The sequence below is a fragment of the Phyllostomus hastatus genome, unplaced genomic scaffold (assembly GCF_019186645.2).
Source record: "Phyllostomus hastatus isolate PE091 unplaced genomic scaffold, TTU_PhHast_1.1 phas_contig_210, whole genome shotgun sequence".
NCBI classification, from domain to species: Eukaryota; Metazoa; Chordata; class Mammalia; order Chiroptera; family Phyllostomidae; genus Phyllostomus; species Phyllostomus hastatus.
The window spans coordinates 37,107,237-37,125,465 of record NW_025333737.1 but is presented as its reverse complement, the minus strand read 5'-3'; the positions used below and the strand labels follow the sequence as shown (position 1 = coordinate 37,125,465).

The 18,229-nt window shown below is 62.4% G+C and overlaps 1 protein-coding gene across 2 annotated transcripts; it reads right to left on the bottom strand.

Annotated features, from left to right (window-relative positions):
* Positions 1-342: 342 nt before the first annotated feature.
* Positions 343-10,665, bottom strand: ENGASE (endo-beta-N-acetylglucosaminidase). Of its 2 annotated transcripts, none has more exons than XM_045835909.1 (14): positions 10,482-10,665; positions 8,811-8,878; positions 8,459-8,660; positions 7,505-7,653; positions 6,896-7,053; positions 6,251-6,399; positions 6,003-6,168; positions 5,200-5,303; positions 4,794-4,902; positions 4,419-4,609; positions 3,744-3,892; positions 3,190-3,295; positions 2,743-2,857; positions 343-2,585 (listed from the first exon to the last, which is right to left on the bottom strand). In XM_045835909.1, exons 1-14 carry the CDS (start codon positions 10,562-10,564, stop codon positions 2,166-2,168), a joined length of 2,169 nt encoding a protein of 722 aa, XP_045691865.1. In that variant the 5' UTR covers positions 10,565-10,665; the 3' UTR covers positions 343-2,165. The 2 variants fall into 2 exon arrangements, with proteins under 2 accessions (XP_045691865.1, XP_045691864.1); XM_045835908.1 differs by having other exon boundaries at positions 345-2,585; positions 3,190-3,298.
* Between the last annotated feature and the right edge of the window lie 7,564 nt (positions 10,666-18,229).

Here is an 18,229-nt window from a genome sequence, read left to right as displayed (position 1 = left end):
ACCGCCAAGCTGTGGTCCGAGGAGCTGCTTGGAGGCGAGCCTCCTGCTCCGGACACTGGGGAGCCCCGTTCCCCCGTTCCCGGAAGGCTGGCGTGGAGGAGCGTGGCCACCCTCCCGCTGCCCTGGAAGAGGAGGGAGAACCGGGCGGGGAAGCAGCAGGCTGCCCACTAGGGGCTCACTGCTGCCCACTAAGAGCTTAAAGGCCTCGGGCTCGGAGGCTGGGATGGGGCCAGACTCGATACCCGCCGAGCGGGCCACAGCCAGGTCTCAGACTTCGGTTCATTTTCACAGGGCCGGGCCATTTATTTCAGCGCGATCACACCTGCGGGGTGGGGCGGGACCACGGGCTGAAACGCCGGCGTATTGATTCCGCCGCACACCGGCCTTGACTGGCGGCGGAGTGGGACTGGGGACCGCGCTCCTGGGGGTCAGGGTGGGGTGCCTCCGCCGCGCCGTGCTCTGCTGAGCCCCCTTCTAATTGCTTGCTCACCAGACTATGAGGAAATAATTGCCACTATAAATTCTCCCTCCTCCGCATAAAATATCCCGGGACCAGCAATTTAAAGGGAGGGGGAGGGGCCTTCGTGAAATAAGTTCCAGCTGTGTTGTCCACTTTGGGCGCCCAGGTCCGGGGCCAGAGGCCAGGAGCCCCCGGATCACAGCAAGAGACGGGCTCGGAGCGTGGTGGGGGGCTGTCAGAGCCCTGAGAAGCCGGGCTGCCGCGGCTCTCCCCCCTGCTCCCCAGCTGGCCAGGCCGCCCGTGCCGGGCGTGAACAGTGGATGTTCCCCACTAGGTAAGACGTGGAACTGGAGGTCGCCGTGTTGTGCTGTGGAAGAGGAGCGTGGGAGCGTGGGGAGGTGGGGAAGGTGCAGGTGAAGGCCAGTGTCGCCCTGGAAGCCCTTCCATGTGTGTCCCCAAGGCTGACTTTGCCAGCCCACCCGGCACTTGTCCCGAAGCCCCGTAGGCGGAGCGGCAACTGCACTGCCACCTGGTGGCCTCCCCTGCTCACTACAGCAGAGTCCAGTCTGCAGACCCGGAGCTGGGACCCATGGCAGCTGGGAGGCGACCAGTGTCCTGGCTCCTAGCGCCACCCACCACCTTGTAGCAGAAGTCCAGGACAGTAGGGATCGGGAGGTAACCTCATCACTAGCCTGGAAGCCCTGGGTGAGTTGTCCCAAGAACAAGGGACACAAGGCCTTTGTCCCCCCCCTCAGGCATGGGAGAGAAGCAGGTTGAGGGGGGTGGCTCCCCAGGGGACCACCACAGGGGGGTAGTGCGGCTGGAGGAGCCATCCCCAGCTCACCACCACTCCTGGCGAGGAGCTGTGGCCACCCTCAGCAGTCAGAGAGGCAAGGACAGTGCTGGGGGGCGGGGGGGGGAGCGCCATGCAGAGGCCCCTGTGCTGCTCGCACACGAGGAGGCCCCCTGCCAGCACCCACTCAAGGAGCGCCCCCCGGAGCGGGAGAGGGAGGAGGCTGTGGGCTGGGCTACCCCCGGGGCCTTCCTGGGCCTGCTGCTGCTCCCCAAGCCTGGACCCTCGCTCACCGCGGAGGCGGGGCCGGGGCCCCGTACCAGCTCCCCCCATCGCCACCAGCCCAGAGAGACACATCAGGACACGGGCCCAGCCCAGGGGACAGTAAACAGGGAAAGCACAACACAAGGCCGTCTGGACGGTGGTGGCTCCTCCTGCCCCGCGCCAGCCCAGCCGTGGAGCCCCCTGCAAAGGGGGAGCGGGCCAGCCCCCGGGCACCACCCTGCACCCACCCGTCACTGCACCCCCTGCCCCGGCAGCCTGCGCCCTCACAAATGCCCCTGGGGCCTGCTCCGAAGCCTCCCCACTCATTTAAGTTTGTTCCTAATTGTTCCACCTGCCGAATGAAAGGTCGCCATTCTCAGCATGAGCCTATCAGGAAGTTCCCTTTATGGAATTTTCTGGGCCCCACTTTCCCAAACCCTGTCACTCTTCCCTGGGAATCGTGTAGTACAGAGAGGGACTGGACAAAGGCGGGGGCGTCCACGCACCTCAGGGGACCAGCAGCCAGCAAACTGACTCCTCGGCTCCCCTGTTCCCAGCGCCGCCCCCGCCACCCCCAAAACCACAGCACCCGGGGCCTCCTCGGGGAAGCAGCCTCCGCGGGGGGGCGGGGCCTGAATGTCCGTCCGCTCAGGGGCTGGGCAAGGAGTAGAGCACGGCCGCCCTGCCCCACTGGGCCCGCGGCACCAGGAGCCCCTCCCTGGGCTCCGGCTCCACCAGGAACTCCACGCGGGCCTCCCGGCCAGGCTCTCTCTCTGCCACCGCCAGGTCCAAGACGCGGTACTGGTTGACGAAAGCCAGGCCCAGGAACGTGGGCCTCTCCGGTGCCGGGGGTCCCCCGCCGGAAGGGCCGCCGTCCGCCCCGCGGCCACAGTGGATCCGGAAGCATCGCACGAGGCTCAGGGGGCAGGACCAGCGCAGGGTGCAGCTGAGCCGCAGCCCGGGCTGAGGCTCCGCCCCCTCGGGGGCCGCCCGCCGCCAGCAGGTCCGAGACACGGAGACGCCCTGCACCCGGGGCAGAGGGCTCTGCAGGCCGTGAGCACCCACCACCTGGCGGGAGAGAGGAGGCTCAGCAGGGAACCCACAGGGGCTCGAGGGGCCGCCCTGAGCGCCCCACGCCCGGCATGCCCACCCACCTCCCTGAGCCGGAGGAGACCGGACAGATGCCTCAGCCCAGCCCCCGCGGCGTGTCCCCGAGACGCCTGACCTGGACCTCCCCGAGGCGGCAGACGAAGCTCTCCTCGTCCCGGCTGCCCAGAGGCCGGCTGAAGCTCATGAACAGGTCCCCCAGGAGGCAGCGGCGCACCCTCAGCTCGTAGCAGCTGCAGGCGAACAGGCCGGTCATGGGGCCGCTTTGGCTCCGAGTCATCCCAGCCAAGCGTCTAGGGGCCCGGAGCCACAGCAGGAAGGCAGACCTGTCCCCAAGTGGGCCCCGGGCTCTGTGGGGGCCCTGGACCTGCGGCACGACCATGGCCGCTGTCAGGGGGTGTCCTGAGTTTGCTTCCAGGAGTTGCCTACAACTTGGACGGCCAGTCCCGGCCCCCGCCAGCCCTCCAGGTCTGGGGGTTCTCAGCAGAGGATCCCTCACTCTGCATGACCCCACCAAATTGTGGCTGCCCCTGCGGGGGACTCAAAAGGAAGGCCAGGGACTCACCGCTGGACCCAGCCCCCAGCGAGCTGCTGGCCACAGCGGGCCGTCCATCTGGCCAGCTTCGGGGGGGGCACCCGGAGGGGTCGGGGACTGTGCCTGGTGCTCGTGTCTGCTGGAGGAGGAGACACGGGACTTGAGAGGGAGGACAGCCCACAGCAGAGTAAGAGGCTCGGGCCCAGGGTGCAGGCCAGACTCCCTGTGGCCACAGGCACTTGCGACCTGCCGGGGCAGGCCGAGGCCTCAGGGGAAGGGGACCCGGGTGGAAGAGAGGCGAGCAGGAACGCAGACGGACGCCCAAGAATGGCCACCGCCTCGGCCCCCTGGGCTCTCGCTGACCCAGGGGATGTCCTCCCTGTCAATGCCCCAGCTGGCGAGAGGCCCCCCCAAGGGGGCCACGGGCCAGAGGTTTTGGCTGAGAGCTGGACCTCAGGGACAGCCCAGCACCGCCAGCACCGGCGCCCCGCACACCCCGGGCCTCGGCCAGGACTCCTCCCCGCCGAGTTGTCCCGACAAGGGGGAGGCCTGGGAGGCTGGCAGGAGCCAAGCCCGCCCCTCACCACTCAACGTGGAGATGCCGCCGACGTCACAGCTGCCCTCGTCCCCCGTGGTGAGCTCCAGAGCGACTCGGACCTTGGCCGTCCCCTCCAGCTTATACACCAGGGACAGGAAGATCCTGGGCGGCAGTGGGACCTGCAGGGAGAATAACCTGGAGGAGGAAGGTCCCGTGATGAGGCCTCGCAGAAACTGCTGAGAACCCCCGAGGTGGGTGGGGAGAGGGGGCTCCGAGCCGCAGGGCTACGCTCTTCCTCCAGGAAAGGGCGCGTGGGCGGCAGCGGCTAACCCCACCCAGGTATGTGCCCGCGCTGGGGCTGGCCTTCCCCCAGGGCCCGACCCCCTTGTGGCCGCAAGTCTCGGTTCCGAAATCCTGCCCACAGGAGGAAGCTGCCGTCGTCAGAACCACAGGAACAGGAAGTGGACGTGGACGGCCCCCGCAGACGGAGGGCTAGCAACTGTTTGCACACCCGTGTGCAAGGTCCACACTATTGCACTCTACGTGCAAAACCGGTCCACGTGGCAAGGTGTGTTACGTGCTTTTCACAGCAATACATCGAGGCTCGGTGCTGTCTTCTGGCCTCTGCGCCCCTCTGCCCAGTTAGGCGGGTCAGCCGGGACAACGGGAGGAGCTGAGGACCCCCCACCCCCAGTTCATCCTCCCTCGCTCTCGCACCTACCTCACAGCCACCTGCCCGACCTCGGGCGGGATCGCCCCCCGGATGAGCAGGGAACCGCCCCCACTCCAGGCATCAGCCAGGCAGACCTGCGTCCTCACCCAGCCCCGTGGGTCTTCTTCCAGCCTGTGCTCTCCGAACAGGGGCTGGGGTTCCTGGGCGCCGGGGTGGTACCAGGGCCCCACGGCCTCCTCCTGGAGAACAAAAGCGGGGTTGGAGGCATGCGAGGCCCCACAGGAGGAGCGGGACCACCGCCATCCCCTCAGACGCCGGGGGTGGGGGGGGGGCCCCATGATGTGGGGGCAGGGCAGCCCCTTCGCCACCAGGTGGCCCTGTCAGGAGCCCCCCCCCCCCGCCCCGGCGTGGGGACACGCGCACCTGGCCATAGCGGACTCTGCGGGTCCCCATGCCCGGGCAGAAGGAAGTGACAAAGGGCAGGCAGCAGATGCTGTGTGTGGGCAGGTAGGGCGCCAGCAAACCCCAGAACCTGCGGAGAAACGCGTGGCAGCCGCGGCTGAAGTCCAGGGTGGGGGTGCCCAACGCCCCAGGTTCACCCCCAGACTCGGGGCTCACGCATACCCCTTCCAGAGCAACTGCAGCCCCTGGGCCACGGACATGAGGCAGGGTCTGGTCTCTGGGACCCCCCCCTCCGGGAACAGCCAAGGTGGGGGAGCCCCGCGCCATGCCTTACCCGGCCCCTGGACAGCAAGGCCTGAGGAGTCTCGGAGACGTCAGCCTGCGCCCCCAGCAGCCCCTGGGCAGGGCGGGGCGGGGCGGGACTCACCGGTCCTGGTTCTGGAAGAACTCCGTCTTCTCCAGACACTCGTACACCCAGCCAGGCGCAAACAGGGCCGCCGAGAGCCCGTGCTTCCGGATCAGTTCCAGCGACTGGGGAGACAGCAGGCGGGGTGGGGGGGACGCTAGGCGCTTCGGAAGCCGAGGAGGGGCTGGAGCTGCCCTCTCCCTCCCAGCCCTACTCAGCTTTTCAGGTTCGCCCCCTGCAGTGCCACAGACGACCAGAAGTGGGCGCTACACTGGCCTAGGGAGCAGGAGGTCCACAGGCGGGGCGCTCACGGGGTACCTGTCTCTCCCACTGCACCTCCCATTATGTTATGAGGCTCCCGGGGCGTGGAGAGCATCTTCAGCTGTTGGATGAATTCACTCACACTCAGTTCGTTAGTGAGAATGCCCCCGTGGCAGCCGGGAAGGGGCAGCACAGCCCCAGAGACCCCAAGGCCGGTGCCCCGCCCCCGTCTCTTCTCGCTGCCCACGTGACCCCTCTTGCCGGGAAACCTCACTGGTTTTTATGCCAGCGGTCCCCGCCCTGGGGGCCGTTGCGCTTCAGTCCTCTGCCCGAGCCGCCGGCGAAAGGAGGTGTTAGCCCCTCCACAGAGAGCACGGCCTGCGCGCAGACGCGGCTGCAGGTCGGGACGTCAGGGCACAGCTTGGCCCCGGGTCACCGACGTTGCTCGGTGCCTCGGTCTCCCCACCCTGGGAAGAGTAACTGCCGCCTGCCTTTCCCTCGAGGTGGGACGGGAACGCAAGGCCCACAGCAAACAGGGCCTCGTGGGAGGCGCGGCGGCCCACCTTGTTGGTGTCAAACCGTCCCCCCACGACGTTCCCCCGGCCGAACACGTCCACGCCCACGTAGACGTCGGCCAGGCGCTCGCCGGCCTGGCCGCGCATGCGCTCCAGGTGCTCCTCCCTCCAGTTGTAGTTGGTGAAGATGCCGTCGCAGGAATCGAAGAAGACCCTGCGGGCGGCAAGGGCGCGTGAGGGCCCGCCCCTCCCGCGGGGCGGCCCTGGAGGCGGCGCTGCCCGTCCTGCCGGCTCACCTGTTGTGTTCGTTCAGCTCGTCCTGCCATCTGAGCTGCCCGCTGGTCACCACGCTGTCGTACCAGAGCACCAGGCCGCCCGGGACCTGCCGGTGCAGCTGGGCGGTCAGGTACTGAAGGAAACGCGGCATGTTCCCCACGGCGGCTGGCTACAGACAGGCACAGAGACCGGACCCTGGGTCAGGTCTGGCGGTGCCTGGCGGGCCAGACAGAACACCCGATCCCACCAAAACAGCCGGGGTCCTGGAAGCCCCTGGACCCCACGGCCACGGAGGCAAGTTCCGGCTTTCTGAAGCAGGAAGGGCGGACACAGTGGTCAGGACAAGACCGAACGCCACGAGAAAGGAGGGCGTCGGGACAGGAAGCCCCACAGGCAGCCCAAGCCAAGCAACGCGGAGGAGGAGGGAGGAGCCAGAGACAGAGCTCAGCCACACGCTAGGTTTCTGGACACAGCTCGGGGGAAGGCTCCGTGCCCAAGCCATGCAGACTGGGAGCCGGCTCTGCCTGGGAAGCGAGGGGCAGCTCCAGCTGCCGCCATGGGAAGAGGGCCTGGGTGTGGGCCAGGAGGACGAGGACACCGTGGAGGGACAGCCCGCAGCGGCGGGGCCTGGGCGGGACTGGCACCATGAGAAAGGCCGTGCTTACACTCAGAGAGTTCTCGATGTTGACCAGCCAGCCGTCGAAGCCCAGAAACTGGGCCATCAGGACCAGCTGGTCGGCCACCGCCTGGTACGCCCGGTCGTCCCCCGCCAGGAAGGCCTCGCACTGCTGTCCGCCTGGCTTCCACTCGGTGATGAAAGTGCCTGCGGGAGGGACGGCGGCGAGGTCCTGCGTGGGCGCCCCCTCCCTGACCAGCGCCGCTGGCAGTGCGGCTCCCGCGCCGGCAGCATCCCTGTGACCGGCTGTGAGTCAGACCCCCCGGGGCAGGGCCCAGCCACAGGCGGCACTCGGGCCGGCGGAGGGCCGGATGCAGCCAAAGGCCGGAGGGGCCAACGCCACCGTCCTGCAGCACGGTCCTCTCCGGCTTGCCTGTCGCTTACGGAGGCTGCCGTCTCATCAGCAGCTCACCAGCGACCCACGGCTGGAGACAGTCACTGTCCTTTCCGGGACAGGGCTGCCTTCTCCCGTCCTAACTCCCAAGGCGGCTCCCAGGTACAGCTCGCTGGAGGCAGAGCCCAGCCCTGCCGTCGCCGAGTCACCTGGCAGGTGCGCTCAGGGGCCTGGCTGGGCCGCAGACGCACCCTAGGCCCTTACCCAGCATGCAGACCCCGTGCCGGTGGGCGGCGTTGGTCCAGCCCACCGGGGGGACGGTGACCATGTGGTGGCTGAAGTACACAAAGATGTCGATGTACTGCCAGTGGTAGAAGACGTAGGCGCTCGGGGCCGCCGAGCCCTGGACGAACCTGATGGAGAAACAGCTCCCGGTCAGGACCCGAGAGGCAGCAGGAAGCCACGGCGGCCCCCAGGTCCCGTCCGTCCACACGGACTGAAAGCATGCGCGCGTCAGGCACCACGCAGATGCTGGGCCAGAGGCAGGCTGCACCGCCGTGCCGTCCCCGGGAGGGTCGGTCTCCAGGGAAACGCATCCACCCCGCCTGGCGGGCCCTCCGTCAGAGCCTCCATCAGTGCCCCGGGGGGAGCCCGGCAGGAGGAAGGAGGAGCAGGGCTCCTGCAGAGGCCCCAGGCGGTGCGCACGGCTCCGAGTGCGCAACTCCTGCCGGACAGCATCCCTGCACGCACGTAAGGCTCCGAGATCTCATCAGCCGCCTGTGACACACAAGCCTTCCCACCAAGGCTGAGCCCGAGGGCGTTCGCCGGTCACCGGAGATCTGTGAGCTGATCAGCAGCAACCCTGGGGGAAAGGCCCCCGGCGGGGGAGCGGGCCGGCCTGCCGAGATGTGGTCAGAGCTCCGGGGAGGGAGCAGCGGCAGAAAATCGAAGAGCCGGGTTTCTGGACCCTGCTGCTGTGTCCTGACCTGCCGGCCGGATGCAGGCGCGGGCGGAATCGGAGGGTCTCAGAGCTGACTGAGGTGTGGCTGGCCCCGACCACCCCCCCATTTTCCAGATGAGACACCGAGGCCTCAGCTGCTTTCCTGCCCGCCCCACACCCGGGGCCCTCTCGGCCATGCGGCACCCTCCCTCCCCTCCAGCCTGTCTGCCCAAGAAAACAAGCACAAAGTCAAGGCGGGTGATGTCCCGTGTCCTCACTTGTCATCCAGGTACCCGCCCATCATGTCGTGGCACAGCAAGGTCCGGGGCCTCTGGCTGCTCAAGGGGGGCCGCCGACTCTGGACGGGGCCCGCGGCCACGTTGAAGCCGTCCTCCACGTCGGGGGTCCATGCCAGGAGCTCCTCCACAGAGGACAAGTAAAAGCTGATGGGGCTGGTGGTGTCCTTGTCATAGTATCTGACTGGCCAGAAAAGGAAGCGGTGACAAGTGCGGGATAATGAGTGGCGCTCTAACACTGACCGAGTGGGAACTCGAGACAGGAAGTGGGCCGTGCAGCCAGGAAGCCCCCAGAGTGAGCTCGGAGGCAGCGCCGAGCGCCCCGGCCCCTTACCCGGCAAAGGATCCGGGGAGAAACCCACTACTTCACGAAAGACGGCTCCCTCTTGATCCTCTTCGGTTCTAAGGAAAGAGGGAGTTTCACGTTTTTTGTTTTTTGTTTTTTCTAAAGAGAAGGGTAGAGAGAAAGAACAGGGAGAAGCACCCATGGACCAGGCCCCGCTGCCCGCGCGGAGGAAGGCGTTCTCTGGCTCACATGTTTCAATGCGGACCATGGGCACGCGCAGCAGGCCACGTACACGCGGCAGCGTGTGCGTGCGACAGGCTCGGCCTCTGCCTGGACCGTCACTCGGCCGCTACCCCTCCTGCTGTGGACGAACACCGAAGCCTCTGAAACGGCCACCCAAACATCGCCCTGGAGACCAGAACTACACCTCCCGGGCTTCGCTGTAGCCCAGGAGCAGGGCGCCGCAAAGAAGCAGGCAGTTTAAGGGCCTAAGGGGGCAGGGGCACGCTCCCTGCACCGTCCTCGCTTCCCTAGTGTGTGCCGCGGGGCCCTGACTCCCCAGGGGAGGGCTGTCGTGGGGGGTCGCTCTAAGAAAAAGAACACCTTTGGGACATTAAGTTGGGAAGAGCCGGATAAAAAAATTAAACCACTTTCATTTTTAAAAGTGATGGTTATTTTTAGAGCAGCGGTAAGAAGCTGCCATCCACTGGCCTTCAGAGGTGCAATTCTCGAACCTCCCGGCATCCAAGGCCACCTGTCTGCCTGCAGAAGTGATCGTTGGTCAGCACTCCACTTCCACTTTCTGTTTGTGTGGGCTAAGCTCCCTCTTCAGGGGCTGCCCCGCCAGAACCCCGCGTTGGACCTGCGGGGGATCAGGGCCCCCAGCGGACAGAGGTGGGCGGGAGGGGGGTGAGACAGATTCCTGCCCCCAGCCCACGTGGCTCCTTTTCCAGTTACAGAGCACCCCCCTCCTCGTGCTCCCCGCGCTGGGGACCCGCTGGCTTTCCACCGCTGTCCTGTCTGAAACACCCGCCGTCTCACTTTCTGGGTTTTAAAATCAAAGCTGCAGGTGCTGCTTCCAGAAGCAGCCCACGTGTTTGCCCACGTGCCTTGCAGCCCAGGTAAGCAAACGCCCCAACCGGGAAGGAAACCCCAGCCCAGAAGGGCCGCCTTTGCCCCTTCTGGTCCCTCAAACTGGAACACCCTGTCTCGCCTCCACCTACTGAAATCTCCCTCCTCCCCAGACATCCAGGTCACAGCCCTCACTCCGGGCACCACCCCTTCCTCCCCAGAGATCCAGGTCACAGTCCCTGCTCCCCGCACCACCTCTTCCAGCCCGGCGTGCACCTCACGGTATCAACAATCCTAGTGGCCCCGGCCGCCCCCATCACGAATGCCACGCTAGAATTCTCTGCCTAGACCGGAGGCCGGGGAGGCTGGCTTTACAAGTCAGTGCACGCAGGAGACCGCCGAGGGTCCCGCTGCCTCGGGGGTCGCGCCTGAGTTCCGAGACCCTGTGGGCGCCTGGCGCCGCGCGGAGCGGTCTGTCCCCGGGAGGGCTGGCTGCCGAGGCGGGGACCGCCGCGGACAGGCGGTGCGGTGTGGGGTCCGGGGCCCAGTCCCGCGCCCGCGCCTCCCTGCCCGCCCTCCAGGTCCCGGAAAAACAGGCTCGCCCGCCCCGCTCGCCCCGCTCGCCCCGCTCGCCCCGCTCCCGCACACCTCCTCCTCTTCGGAGGCCCGGGCTCCTCGCCGTCCGCCGGCTCCCGGAACCGGGGCTCACCCAGCGCCCCAGGCGCCTCCATGACGCTAACGGCCCGCCCGCCCGTCGGCCAATCGCAGGCCTGGGACCGCTTCGCAGCCAGCCAATGAGACGGCGCGCCGCAGATGCCCCTTCCAACTGGGCCCTGACCCGCGGGAGCGGAGCTGTGGGACTGTGCGCTCACCGCCAGGACTTTTGTACCGAGGGGCGGGGCCGGGGGGAGTGGGGCGGGGCGGGCCCGGGTACAGTGAGCGGGAGTGGGCGGGCGTAGGCGGGGGCGGAGCGTAGGCGGGCGGGGGCGGAGCGTAGGCGGGCGGGGGCGGGGTCTCAGCCCAGGATAGGCTGAGCTAGTTTTAAGAACTCTCCGGCCCTCATCGGCTTCTGCTTTCAGATGAGGGTCTCCCTAAGGTCACGAGGTCAGTAAGCCCTAGAAGTTAGATCAAAATTCAGTTCTTCCAACCCCCAGTCACAGATCATTCTCAAAAACAGGTGAAATCATAGTTCTCGTTCGGGTATACATGTGGACAGGTGTTAAAGAGTTTATCCTAGTCATTAACAAAGGACCCAGCCATGTCATAACCTGTTCAAAAGACTGTTGATACAGTGACCCATTAATAGATCAAAAGTATTGAAATAGTTATGTAACTAGAGGCAGAGCTCGTTTTTCCCCAGGGCGGGGTCGCAGAGGTGTCTGGACCTCTGGACAGGTCAGTGCACGCTGTGAAAAGGACACTGAGTGGCCAGGACGCAGACCGGCAAGGGCGTTCTCTACCCTGGCTGTGAGTTGACCACGCGTAGCTTTCCATTGCAGCGCATTTTTCTGCACCCCCAAACCTGTGCTCTGCAGGGCCCCCAAGGGTCGCGGGCCTGGAGGTGTCTCAGAGATGGCACCTCGCCGGCATCTTGAGCACAGTGAAGGTGAGTGACAGAGGTGGCCTGAGCAGCCAGGAGGACAGGGCCTGGGGGGCCAGACTCAGGCTGGGCCCCGAGAGCACAGATCCCGGAGCACCAGGTCCCGGAGCCAAGCGTGGGCCGGCCTGCTCTCTCCTCACCCAACGCCTGTCTGTGCCTCCGGGGGTGGCCCGGCTGGCCTGCAGCTGTCGCCCAAGCCAAGTGGAGTGGGTGTCTTTATTATCGTTGTAGGCTTTGAACCTTACAAGGCCCCAAGCTTCCCATAAACCCCGGGGGCGGGAGGATGACTAAGGCTGTGCAATGCGCCCTGCCGCGCTGCCCGGAGCGCTGGTCGGGGTCAGGCAGGAGCAGGAAACAAGGACGCCAGGGAGGACAGAGATCACGAAGACCCGGGTCCCGAGCCCACGCCGGCGGCGCTCAGCGGGGCACAGAGGATGTGGAGTCATCCTCACCCGGTCTGCATCCGACCAGGTGGACAGGATGCTCACGGACAGCTTGGGGGTAAAGATAAGTAAGTAAACATTTCATCCTCAGAACAAAAACGTAGTTCTTAGTCTTAAATGGCCCTCAGGGCAGGCTCGGTCTCTGCAGGGAAAAAATAGGCCAGGGGCCCTGTCCTTCGCTCGTCTCGGAAGGCTGGCCTCTGGTCTAGGAGAGCAGGGAGACACAGGTCACCCGGCACACCTTCCTGGGCAGGAAGGAGTTGGGCCCTATGGCCCCTGCTGGCTGCCCAGATGACAAGGTCCCCAGCAGCTCTGACGGCTGAGAGCTGACATGGTAGCCAGCTCTGCTTTGCCAGACAAGAATGGAAGCAACACGAGTGAGTCTGGGTGTGCCTGCAAAACAGAAGGACATGCCCTCCACTTTTTGTCCCCTGCTTCCTTCTGGCTGCTAGGTGGGAGTGAGGATGTGATGGCGAGAACCACAGCAGCCGTCTGAGGTCATGAGGTGGCAGCCACATGGGGAGGGCACGGAGCAACAAGAGAGAAGAGGCCCAGGTCCCCGAGAGCACAGATCCCTACGCTGCCCTGGACTGTGTGTGTGACCTCTAACGTGAGGGAACGAGCCTTCGGTCTGATTAAAGCCCATACTGTCTGGGCGCTTATCCAGCTATGATGGGGAATGCAGGGGCTTAGAACAACTTCTCAAAACAATAGCCTGCTCTTCTCTGCGCATTCCTCCCGTGACCCGGCTCCCTTTCCTTTCCCTCAGACGGACGCCCCGGACCAGCTGGGGTATGAGCAGAAATCGTTTCTAGGACTTTTGAAGTATGGCTCCCTTTTATAGAATCCTCCCAAGTGCTCAGCCAAGGCTTCCTGGAGGAAAGAGCGCTGGGCTGGCCTCGGGCCCCAGCAGACCCCCCCCTCACACCCACGCGAGGCTGTGCCCGGGCACCTGCCCGACATCCTGCAGCCTCCACCTGTGACCGCAAACCTGCTGCTCCACAGTAGGTGGAGAACCTCCACGAGAAATGCCAACCCTCCACGACACGTGGCTAACCCAGCCTGCCCTTGCTGGGTCCCTGTGTTGCTACTTTAACTGCACAAACATTACGCTCATTTCCTCCTTTTAATTATTTAAAGCGCTGCCGATGCCTTTAGTGTCTTATCCACCTCCCTCTTGGTTTCCTTGCCTCCCCCCCACCCCCATCCTCAGAGACCAGATAATGCCCCCGACACCAGCGGTCTGGCCTGCGCCCCTCCAGTGTTTTAGAATACTTTACATACACCTATGTACCTGAAAATACACAGCCTTGCTTGTGGTTATGAGAACAGTATCACCCTGGCTGGTGTGGCTCAGTGGGCTGAGCACCGGCCTCCAAACCAAACGGTCTCAGGTTTGATTCCCAGTCAGGGCACATGTCTGGGTCACGGCCCAGGTTCCCCAGATGGGGGCCTGCGAGAGGCAACCAACTGATGTATCTCTCACACACTGATGTTTCTCTCCCTCTCTTCCTCCCTCCTTTTGACTCTCTCTGAAAAGTAAATAAATAAAAATTTTAAAAAAAAACTAATTTTAAATAAAAAGGTATCATATTGTTCAAATTATTCTGTGTCTCGTTTTTTTTGCCCAGCAATGTTTTTAAAAATCAAGCCACATTGATTTATATGGCTATGATCTGTTCATTTTTAGTGTTATTTAATACGATCTCACTTTAACATATCACAGTCTACTTATCCATCGACCCATCAGAGACATTTGCATAGCAAACGTTTGTTTTTTAAATGTTAAAATGGACATCTTTATCGGAACCTTCTTGGGTACGTATTTTTTTTCTTTTACGGAGAGAAACGGGAGTGGGGTGGCTAACAGTAATCACCCCCACATTCTCAGTTTCAGTCGCCACTAACTGTCAACCAAGGGGGCTCCCCGGATGTGCTCCCCAGCTCGGGGTCAGCACGGTTACCCCAAACCCTCCCCAGGGCTGACTTACTGCGCTTTAGGATTTCGCGCCCCCGCCCCCCCCCCCGCCCCCGGTGCACGGAGACTGCCGTTTGAACGTGGTGTTCAGCCGTGCGGATACGGCTTCTTTCTTCTGCGATAACCCTCTTGGGGCCCTCGTTGTACTGTGTTGTCGCTTTTTTTTAAGATTTTATTTATTTATTTTTAGAGAGGGAAGGGAGGGAGGGGGAGAGAGAGAGAGAGAAACATCAATGTGCTGTTGCTGGGGGCTGTGGCCCGCAACCCAGGCATGTGCCCTGACTGGGAACCGAACCTGCGACACTTTGGTTCGCAGCTCGCGCTCAATCCACTGAGCTACGCCAGCCAGGGCTTTGTTGTCGCTTCTTGCCGAAGTGTGTGGAACGACGCCCTGGATGTTGCCCCTTACCCCCTTACGTGACGCAAACACGTGTGCCATGTACCGTGGAGCGCTTCCGAGGCCCCGTGCGGCGCAGGTGTGACGGGGTCCCGCACGGCCAAGTTTGCCGGCAGCGCCCCCCCCCGCCCCCGTCCGGCTCTGCCCCTCGCCTGTGTACGAGCGCCGCGCCAGCTTCATGGTTGTGAAGACGTCCAGCAGCATATTTAGCGGAGAATTGTTCCTTTGTCTTTGCTTTCCTTTCTTCTGTTTCCATGCTGTTTTTACCTGTAAGACTTCCAGAGGCCTTCTGAGGGCCGACCTTCAGTGTTGCGTCTTCCTTTTCGGCTCACGACCTCTTCGGGCGTGCTGCCTCTCTCCCCCGGCCCGAGTTGCCAACGCCTGTTTTCCAGGAGGGGTGTCCGCCGCGGGGAGGCCCTCCGCTGTGTGTACTCGCATTCTCTCATCTCGTGGGTTCGCCTCGCTTCCGCTCTGAGCTGTTTATTTGTGTCTTCTTTCTTTTCTTCTCGACGCTGTTTTGGCGAAGGCCTGTCTGTCTCGCTGGTCTTTTCAAAACACCGGCGCTGGGTTCTGCTGGGTCTCGCGCGTTTCCTGTGTCCTCCTGTGGCCTTCCTTTTCTCTCCCCTTATTTTCTTTGGACGGACAATGTTTTGCTGTCTTTTCCTGGTCTCGGAAGTGGGCAGTTCGGGTCTCTTGCGTTTAACCCTGTCTTGGGTTGCTCTGCAGGCCGCCGAGGGGCCACCTCTCCCCCCCGGGGAATCGCCCACGGTGCCCCCCCAGGTTTCGGTAGGGGGCACTTCTGTTGCCTTGAAGCCCGAAGGCCGTGATTTCTGTTAGCTCCCCGCAAACCCATGCAAAACAGTCCGCAACGTGGCTGCAGCCGAGTTCATCAGCCTTTTCTCTTGGGGTTAGTATGTGTGTATCTTTTTCAAAACGTCTTTTCTTACCCCAAAGTCAGGAAAACACGGAATATTCCGTCCCGGGGCATGCTTTAGCGTTTCGGTGACCTCCGTCTTCCGATCTACAGCTCACCTGGAGTTATTTTTGTTTCTGGTGTCAGGGTCCCGCTTTAGTTTTATCACAGGGGCCCCGGCCATCCTGTAGTTTTTGGAAAGGTTTTCCTGTCCTCGCTCATGGGGCGTGTCGGACTTTTTTCCGTGTTCCCCAGGGAGGGTGACCTCCAGTTTTCCTTTCTGCCACCCCCTCATCGGGTTCTGGATGAGACTGTGGCAAAAACAAGTTGGAAAATGTTCCCTTTTTCTCTTCTCTAGAGGAGTGTGTACAAGATCAGGGTTATTTTTTCCACAAATATTTGGTGAAGTTTACTCATCAAACAAGCTGAGCCTGGAAGTTTATTTTGCAGGAAGCTTTTTAATGCCAGATTCTATTTTATACTTTTAAGACTATGTGGATCCTCCCTTTCCTCCTAAATTAATACTGTAAGTTGTCTTTTTAATTTTTTTAAATTTATTTTTAGAGAGGGGGAAGGGAGGGAGAAAGAGAGGAAGAGAAACATCAGTGTGTGGTTGCCTCTCACGCCCCCTACTGGGGACCTGGCCTGCATGGGCCCTGACTGGGAATCGAACCAAACCCGCAACCCTTTGGTTCGCTGACCGACACTCAATCCACTGAGCCACACCAGCCAGGGTGTCTTGTTATCAATTTTTTAATCCCTGTGTTATGGAGGAGTATATTTCTTAACTTCCAAACCTTAATTTAATTTTTGTCACTGACTTTTAGCATAATGGCCTTGTACCTAGAGAATAGACGCTGTGACATTCCAGGCCTTGCAAGTAAAACTCGCTGTGCGGCTAAAACATCGTCAGTTTTTAAGAGATAGTTCACGTTCACCCGCAGACTGCGAATTCTTTGGTCAGCGTTCTATGTGTGACCATTAAGTTAGGGGTTTTTTTTTATTGTTTTGTTCAAATCCCCTATGTATATATTGGTGGATGAAAGTATGATTAGTCTACCAGTTAGCGGTGGGGCGGGTTAAGGAGTTCAGTCTGTTGATCTTCCCGGACCCTGCGTCTGCCTTCGCGGACCCTGCGGCTGGGTCACCAGGCGCGTGCGGCCGGCGTCTTCCTGGGGACCGGACTCCGGCTGTCCTGAACCCGCCCCGGGGGTCCCAGTGCTCTCCGCGTTAACAGCCACCTCCCCCGCTGTTGTTTCCATGAACATTGCGGGGGGAGGGGGGCCCTCTCTCCCCAGTCTTTCAATCTTTTTCTGTTCCGATGGTTTAGCTACTGCCTTGTAAATAATTGTTTTTTTTTAAATTTTGTAATAATTTCTGTCTTTAAATTGGAGCAATTAACCCATCCACTTACAGTGGACGCAGTCGCTACTAGATTGGGCTTTAAATGTACCGTTTTCCTCAATGCTGTCTATGTTTGCTCCTCAGCTGGACTCTGGTTTCCCTCCTTTCTTCCTGCAATGGCTTTACCGAGATACAATTCAACTATGACGCGACTCAGCCATTTGGGGCGCTGCACTCCGCGTTTAATACGTTCGCAGAGGAGCGCGAACGTCGGCTCCGTTTTGGAGCCTTTGTCCCTCCAGACAGACGCCCGTCAGCAGCCAGTGCCCGGCGCCCCTGCCCCCCACACCCGGCGCAGGGCGACCCCTCATCGGCCTCCTGTCCCTGCGGATTTCCCGCCCCGGGCCTCGCACATAAAAGAAGTCACGCCCTATGTGAGCCCTGGGTGTCACGTGGAGTGACGTTCTGCCCACTCCCCCGTGTCACAGCACGTGGCAGCATCCCGCTGCATTCTTTTCACTTCCGGAGGACGTTCCACGGCCCGGCCGTGCACGGGGTCCATTCATCCCCCACCTCCCCCAGCGGTGGGCGTGGCGAGCCCCCACCCCCACCCCGAGCCTTGTTGCCGTGGGCAACGCTGCCCTGGGCCCTCGGGCACGAGTTTGCGCGTGGGCGTCTGCTCTGGTTTCTCTTGGCTCCGTCCTCAGGGCGGGCCTGCTGGGTCTCGCGGTGGCGCTGGGTTCGCGAGTCCGAGGAACTCCCACACGCGTGTTTTCCGAGTCGTCACTTGTTTTCTCAGGCAGGCAATACTCCGTTAGGATTCCCACCACGGTTACCGTTCCGGTGGCCTGTCTTCCGTTCCTACATGATGTCCTCTCGTTCACACAGAGCAGGTTTTCCGGTGACAAACTCTCCCGATTTGTGTGTGCTTGAAAATGTTAGTGGGTTTTTTTTTTCTTTTTTTTCCTGTTTTTTTTTTTAAGATTTTATTTATTTATTTTTAGAGAGGGAGGGGAGGGAGGAAGAGAGAGAGAGAGAGAAACATCAATGTGCAATTGCTGGGGGTCATGGCCTGCAACCCAGGCATGTGCCCTGACTGGGAATCGAACCTGGGACACTTTGGTTCGCAGCCCACGCTCAAGCCACTGAGCTACACCAGCCAGGGCTTTTTTTATTTTCTTTGAGAATAGAACTTGAGATGGGCAGTTATTCGTTTCCAGCCCGTTGAATACACCGTCCTGCTACCTTCTGGCTCCCACTCCTTCCCGTCATGCTCTGGGAAGGGCCAGCCCTGACACCCCCAGGTGGCCCCGCGGCCCCTGGCCCCACCCTCAGCCCGGCGCAGCCCGGCCCGGCCGGCAATAATGAGACTGGCCCCGCGGGCACGCTCCCAGAGCTCCCGGACGCCCCAGACCTCAGCAGAGAAGGGCAAGGCACTTGTGAGCTTGTTCGGGGTTTCTTTTCCCTGCAAAAGGCCTTGTTTCCATTTGGTCCGCACGCACGGGGAGAGGCTCCGGGCCGGTGAAGAGGTTGCCTCGTGGTTTCAGGGAGGGGCTCAGGCAGGAGCCAAACACCGGGGGACACAGGGGGGCCTCTGGGCTCCACGGTCTCGTGCTCCAGGGGGACCCTGCGGAAGAGACAGTGGCCCGGCCGGGGTCCTGGGACCGGCAGCCTGCGGAGGGAGCCAGGCGGTCGCCCCTCTTCTCGAGGAGGCTCACCTG

Excerpts from the sequence above, each read along its gene's own strand:
- ENGASE (XM_045835908.1), bottom strand. The coding sequence starts at position 10,564 with ATGGAGGCGCCTGGGGCGCTGGGTGAGCCCCGGTTCCGGGAGCCGGCG. Across the intron at positions 7,654-8,458 it reads GGCGGGTACCTGGATGACAA|GTTCGTCCAGGGCTCGGCGG; the intron begins GTGAGGACACGG and ends TTTCTCCATCAG. Across the intron at positions 7,054-7,504 it reads GCACGGGGTCTGCATGCTGG|GCACTTTCATCACCGAGTGG; the intron begins GTAAGGGCCTAG and ends TCCCTCCCGCAG.